The 7,021-nt window shown below is 47.2% G+C and overlaps 1 protein-coding gene across 1 annotated transcript; it reads left to right on the top strand.

Annotated features, from left to right (window-relative positions):
* The first annotated feature begins 322 nt into the window (after positions 1 to 322).
* On the top strand, positions 323 to 6,435 carry POP5 (POP5 homolog, ribonuclease P/MRP subunit). Its single transcript, XM_051972946.1, has 5 exons — positions 323 to 379; positions 467 to 609; positions 5,407 to 5,556; positions 5,665 to 5,748; positions 5,867 to 6,435. Exons 1-5 carry the CDS (start codon positions 360 to 362, stop codon positions 5,974 to 5,976), a joined length of 507 nt encoding a protein of 168 aa, XP_051828906.1. The 5' UTR covers positions 323 to 359; the 3' UTR covers positions 5,977 to 6,435.
* The last annotated feature ends 586 nt before the right edge of the window (positions 6,436 to 7,021 follow it).

The following is a 7,021-nucleotide window of genomic DNA, read 5'->3' as shown; positions in this document are numbered from 1 at the left end:
TAGCAAGGGTGAATGTTGAAAACTATCTTTCATGTACTTTGAAAAATAAAAAAGCTATTTAAAAAAATAAAAGTTCAGCCGAGCCGACTCCAGAGTCTCCAGCTTTCAGATGCCCGCGGGGGCTTAGGGGGCATGCGCGCCATGCAGCCGCCATCCCCAGAGGCTAATCGAGCCTGGGAAAAGCTCGCACAGGCGCAAAGCAGAGCAACAACCGGTATTTTAAACCCCGCCCGATCTCTGAAGCCTTGCGCTCTCAGTGGCTGCCGTGCCGAAGCGATTCTGTTCCTATTGGTCAAGATGCTGGTCTATCTGGCCGGAGACCCCGGATATCCGGTCCGGCCCCGGGCGTTGCTGTGGAGATGGTGCGCTTCAAACACCGGTAAGGCGGCCCCCTGGCCCCAGGCCCAGACCCAGAGCCCGGGCTTTCTAGCTCGCTCACCCGCTGCTCCGTGTTGTCCTGCTGCAGGTACCTGCTGTGCGAGTTGGTGTCGGAGGATCCCCGCTGCCGCGCCTGCCTGGAGGAGCGGGTCCTGTTCGGCCTCGTGCGGGACGCCATCGCCCGGGCGCACGGAGCCTTCGGAGCGGCCGCCTGCGCCGTGGCCTTCACAGGTGAGCCCGGGACCGGACGGGCCGGAATCGCCGCCCGTCCCCCGGGTAGGGGTGTCCTCAGAGTGCCCGCCCTCCATACCACCCCCCTTCGACTTTGACCCTGCTCTGTTCTTGGTGTCCCAGCTTGACACGCAGGAAGCACCGACTAAGTGCTTGTCCGCGTCCCTGCCTCGTGGACCGTGGCTTTTTCACGGTCCTACCGGTTAATGCCCTTAAAAAGTGGGCCTGGAACTCGGGGCCCACCGGGGGCAGCCAGCTGGTGGCAGTGGCGGGATGGCCTGCCCTGAAGTCAGGAACACGCCCCTTTGTGAGTTTCAAATGTGACCTCTGACACTAACCCTGTAACCCTGAGCAGGTCATGGAACCCTGCGTGCCTCAGTTTCTCTGTCTATAACATGAGCTGGAGAAGGGAATGGCCAGCTCCTGCAGGATCTGGGCCAAGGAACACCCCGGCCCCACCGGGCATAGTTAATCACAACCACCCACCAGATTAGGGATTACTAGAGCTGGCCCTTCTCTGCCTTGTCCCGACCCAGCCTTTCTCTCTCCATTGGCAGGCTGACTCGTCCTCCCAATCTGAATCTGTGACCCTGCACTGTTTGAGTCCTTGTGGTCTCCCCCTAAAAGCTCCTCCTTAACCCCCCAAAGCGTTAGAATCTCTGAGCCCACATGTCAGCATGGCAGGTGTCTGGCAGCTTTCTTAATAGTGCTCCAGCTCCCTCCCTCAGAATCATCACCCATTTTTCCCCTTGCCCTGCTCCTTCTCTACCTCTTCCATTCCCATTCCCACCTGCTGCTTCCTGGTCCAATCAAGTCTCTCTCCATGTTTGCTCCTGCAGCCACTTCTTACTTCCCCTGGTCCTAAATCATAATTTTTAAAAAATCATATCCAGCTACTTTCCCATCTCCCTCCTCCTCTTCACTGTCACTTGGAAGAATTCGACATATTTATTTATTTAATTTTTGGTCTGATTCCACAAGACAGAAATAGGAACAGAGGATTTGCTAAGAGAAAATTGATGGAGGTCAAGATCTCTGAATTAGCCAGGATAGTGAAGGTTCACTTGTCACCCCGGCTTTACATACAGGTTATTGTCAAAAGTGTTGTAGAGGGGATCCTTTGCTCAAAACTGGATTGAATTAGATTTTGAGTCTCCTTCCAAAATTAGTTTACAGAGTAGCTGTTCCCCTCCTGTGCCCCTTGAAACGCTTCTGCCCTCACCACTCATTGCTCTCTCTAAAGATCACCATTTTTTTTTTTAATTTTTTATTTAATAATTACATTATATTGACACTCGTTTCTGTTCCGATTTTTTTTTCCCCTCCCTCCCTCCACCCCCTCCCCTAGATGGCAAGCAGTCCTTTATATGTTGGATATGTTGCAGTATATCCTAGATACAATATATGTTTGCAGAACCAAACAGTTCTCTTGTTGCATAGGGAGAATTGGATTCAGAAGGTATAAATAATCCGGGAAGAAAAACAAAAATGCAGATAGTTCACATTCGTTTCCCAGTGTTCTTTCTTTGGGTGTAGCTGCTTTTGTCCGTCATTTATCAATTGAAACTCAGGTCTCTTTGTCAAAGAAATCCACTTCCATCAAAATATGTCCTCATACAATATCGTTGTCGAAGTGTATAATGATCTCCTGGTTCTGCTCATTTCACTTAGCATCAGTTCATGTAAGTCTCGCCAGTCCTCTCTGTATTCATCCTGCTGGTCATTTCTTACAGAACAATAATATTCCATAACATTCATATACCACAATTTACCCAGCCATTCTCCAATGGATGGGCATCCATTCATTTTCCAGTTTCTAGCCACTACAAACAGGGCTGCTACAAACATTTTGGCACATACAGGTCCCTTTCCCTTCTTTAGTATTTCTTTGGGGATATAAGCCCAATAGAAACACTGCTGGAAGATCACCATTTCTAATGACTAGTCAGTGGTTCTCTTTCAGCTCAGCCTTGAGCTCTATTCTTGGTGTCCCAGCTTGACATGCAGGAAGCTCCTACTAAGTGCTTAATAACACATAAGGAGGAGGAAGGGTGCTTGTGGGGTGGCTGCACTATGAAGGTTTGTTAGATATATCACCTTCCTGCTGCGTCAGCAATAAGGGTCTCCTGGTTCTGCTCCACCTTTCAGACTCACATGTAGGGGTACCTTATAGCTCTGGGGGCTTTATCGGACCTAATTCTGCCCCAGGCTTTAAGTCACCCCCACACCTCCCAATGAATGGCCCACTGTACTTCTCAGACAGTAGATCCAGAATAGAAATCGGCTTTTCCCCCCAAGCCTTCTGTTTTCTTTAGATCCCTTGCTTGCTTGGCCTGGGGCTTACCATCTTGTGTCCAGTTATTTGCCCAGGCTCCCATCCTACCCCTCCAGCCTTTCATACAACAAATTTAAAACTCCCATCTGCCTTACGTCACTCCCTTTCTCAGCAATTTTAAGTAGCCTCCTATCATCCATGACTTGGTGAGGATGGGAATGGTATACTAACCAGTTGTGCAGATGCCCCAAGACAGAAATAGGAACAGAGGATTTGCTAAGAGAAAATTGATGGAGGTCAAGATCTCTGAATTAGCCAGGATAGTGAAGGTTCACTTGTCACCCCGGCTTTACATACAGGTTATTGTCAAAAATGTTGTAGAGGGGATCCTTTGCTCAAAACTGGATTGAACTAGATTTTGAGTCTCCTTCCAAAATTAGTTTACAGAGTAGCTGTTCCCCTCCTGTGCCCCTTGAAACGCTTCTGCCCTCACCACTCATTGCTCTCTCTAAAGATCACCATTTTTTTTTTAATTTTTTATTTAATAATTACATTATATTGACACTCGTTTCTGTTCCGATTTTTTTTTCCCCTCCCTCCCTCCACCCCCTCCCCTAGATGGCAAGCAGTCCTTTATATGTTGGATATGTTGCAGTATATCCTAGATACAATATATGTTTGCAGAACCAAACAGTTCTCTTGTTGCATAGGGAGAATTGGATTCAGAAGGTATAAATAATCCGGGAAGAAAAACAAAAATGCAGATAGTTCACATTCGTTTCCCAGTGTTCTTTCTTTGGGTGTAGCTGCTTTTGTCCGTCATTTATCAATTGAAACTCAGGTCTCTTTGTCAAAGAAATCCACTTCCATCAAAATATGTCCTCATACAATATCGTTGTCGAAGTGTATAATGATCTCCTGGTTCTGCTCATTTCACTTAGCATCAGTTCATGTAAGTCTCGCCAGTCCTCTCTGTATTCATCCTGCTGGTCATTTCTTACAGAACAATAATATTCCATAACATTCATATACCACAATTTACCCAGCCATTCTCCAATGGATGGGCATCCATTCATTTTCCAGTTTCTAGCCACTACAAACAGGGCTGCTACAAACATTTTGGCACATACAGGTCCCTTTCCCTTCTTTAGTATTTCTTTGGGGATATAAGCCCAATAGAAACACTGCTGGAAGATCACCATTTCTAATGACTAGTCAGTGGTTCTCTTTCAGCTCAGCCTTGAGCTCTATTCTTGGTGTCCCAGCTTGACATGCAGGAAGCTCCTACTAAGTGCTTAATAACACATAAGGAGGAGGAAGGGTGCTTGTGGGGTGGCTGCACTATGAAGGTTTGTTAGATATATCACCTTCCTGCTGCGTCAGCAATAAGGGTCTCCTGGTTCTGCTCCACCTTTCAGACTCACATGTAGGGGTACCTTATAGCTCTGGGGGCTTTATCGGACCTAATTCTGCCCCAGGCTTTAAGTCACCCCCACACCTCCCAATGAATGGCCCACTGTACTTCTCAGACAGTAGATCCAGAATAGAAATCGGCTTTTCCCCCCAAGCCTTCTGTTTTCTTTAGATCCCTTGCTTGCTTGGCCTGGGGCTTACCATCTTGTGTCCAGTTATTTGCCCAGGCTCCCATCCTACCCCTCCAGCCTTTCATACAACAAATTTAAAACTCCCATCTGCCTTACGTCACTCCCTTTCTCAGCAATTTTAAGTAGCCTCCTATCATCCATGACTTGGTGAGGATGGGAATGGTATACTAACCAGTTGTGCAGATGCCCCAAAGTAGGAGAGCCAAGACAGAGGGCCCCAGGATCCAAAACGACTGGGATAGGCTGAATCCGAGATGGACTTGGCCTAGCCCCAAGTGTCAAGTTGTCCATTTGGCCGCAAAAACAAGCAACAAACCCAAAGTGGGGGAAGCATGCAGGATTAGACAGCAGATTTAAAAAAAAAAAAAAAAAGTTAGTGGACTGCAAACCAGCAGAATCTCAGGCTGCTCTAAGAGTGAGGGGACCATCCGCTGCATGACCCTTGTCGGGCCCTCTGTTCAGTTCAGGGTGAAAGTCTAAGGATGTTGATAAGCCAGAGGGTGTCCAAATGAATGGCTAGCCCCAGAAAAAGATCTGTTGAAGGAGGTGGGCCTCTGTAGCCTGGAGAAAACTTGGGGACTTGATAATTGTCTTCTAATATTTGGGATTAGAAAATGGTTTTATTTGGCCTCCAGAGGCGGCTGATATCTCAGCGCACTGTTTGGGTTGGACTCCAGCACACGTTCTTCACAGTTGTCACCAAGAACTGCTGTGGCAAAAACAAAAACCTCAAAACCATGCCGGAGAGGAATTCTCCAGCCGTAGCTTTTCTGGGCCTGGCTCTGACTGTGCTGGGGGCAGTGAGGGATGATCCCAGCAGCCTCTGTCAGTGGGTTGGTGCTGCGTGGGTGGGTCAGGGGGCTAATTCCCAGAGGCCTCCGCCCACAGCCGTTCTGAGACAGTCTCTCTCTCTCCTAGTGAAGTACCTCAATGCCTACACTGGGGTGGTGCTGCTCCGGTGTCGGAAAGACTTCTACCAGCTCCTGTGGTCAGCCCTGCCCTTCATCACTCATTTAGAGAACAAGGGACAGCGCTTCCCCTGCTTCTTCAACACTCTGCACGTGGGAGGTGAGTGAAACGGCGGAGGCTTGCCTTCAGCCGCCAATCAAAGGTGTCCCCACAACGGGCACTCGCGCTCGGCTGGGGACCACCAGATGCTCTGCTTTGATTTGTCAGGGACCATCAGAACCTGTCAGAAGTTCCTAATTCAGTACAACAGGCGCCAGCTTCTGATCTTACTGCGGAACTGCCCTGATGGAGGTAAGCAGCCTTGCACCAGTGATTATTGAGCAGCCCCACCTGCTGTTGGGGGGGGGATCGTGACGACACGGGGCTCGCAGAGATCTTTCATGATCGCTATGCTTTTGATTCTCTGCAGAGGAACGGGAGTCTATCAGAAAGTCAGTCATGAGCTGTTCATTAGAGGAACAGCAGGAAGATGAGCTCTCAGGAAGTGGAAGTGAAAAGGATGCCACAGAGATGGAGTGAACGTCTGCTGGGAAAACACAACCACCCTGATGCCCTCAGAGAAGCGCAGTGAAGCTTCCCTTCACCACCTCTACCCCAGCTAAGGTGGATCCAATCCAGTTACCTCAGGCAAGCCTCGTTCTGTGCCTCAGAAGGGATTCGAGTAAAATCCCTGGGATCAAACACCATAACCCTACGAAACGAACTTATCTTAAACCAAAATTTCTGCTGTTTATCCTTTTTCTGATCAAATTAACCTAAGTCAAAGGTTTGTCTGTTTTGGTTTTTTCATAAAACCAAATGTTTTATTAGCTCAATAGTTAGTTTCCATTTTCTCTCTCCTTTGAGTTTCAAAATTCCTAGTTTGGTATTTAATTGGGGGATTTTAATTTGTTCCATTTCTAATTTTTTTAGTTGCATGTATTTTATTCATGTAGCTTTTTTAGATTAAAAAATTTCCCGAGAACTGCCTTGACTGCATCTCATAGGTTTTGGTATGTTGTCTCATTTTCTTGGATGAAATTATGGATCGTTTCTGTGATTTATTGTTTGACCCACTCCCTCATTTCTTTTGCAACTAATTTGTGATTCTGAGAGGGGTTGTTTATCCTTTTTCAATATAATTTTTGTTGCTGTGAACAAATGCCCTCTCCACCCCTTGAATTGATTCCCCAGTCTTCACAGAAACCACTGGTAAAATGATGCAACAAATTAGGGACTCTTAGAAAATGAATAAAGGATTCCTCCCCTGCTAGTATAGACAAGTTATTCACAGTAACCCTTCCTAGTGGTATAATTCTTTCCTTATTTTGGGGGGTTCCAAGGAGAGTTAGTTGAAACCAAAATACTGAATGGAATCTGTATTTAAACTACCTGGTCTTACTTAGGTTGATCTTAGAATTTGAAGGTAACCAAGGAAATAGAATGTTATCTTCCAGTTCTATTTCCTTGGTTACACTTAACTCCAAAGAGAAAAGAATTACCCCACTTTGACCCAACCCTGTAGAGGCTTCAGCTGCTTGGGCCCAAGCCCATGGCTTGGTGATGTGGGAGGGATGCTTCACTC

This window comes from Antechinus flavipes, chromosome 1 (assembly GCF_016432865.1).
Source record: "Antechinus flavipes isolate AdamAnt ecotype Samford, QLD, Australia chromosome 1, AdamAnt_v2, whole genome shotgun sequence".
Taxonomy (NCBI): domain Eukaryota; kingdom Metazoa; phylum Chordata; class Mammalia; order Dasyuromorphia; family Dasyuridae; genus Antechinus; species Antechinus flavipes.
Note: the sequence above shows the minus strand (reverse complement) of the source record. Positions and strands in the feature narration are given on the sequence as shown.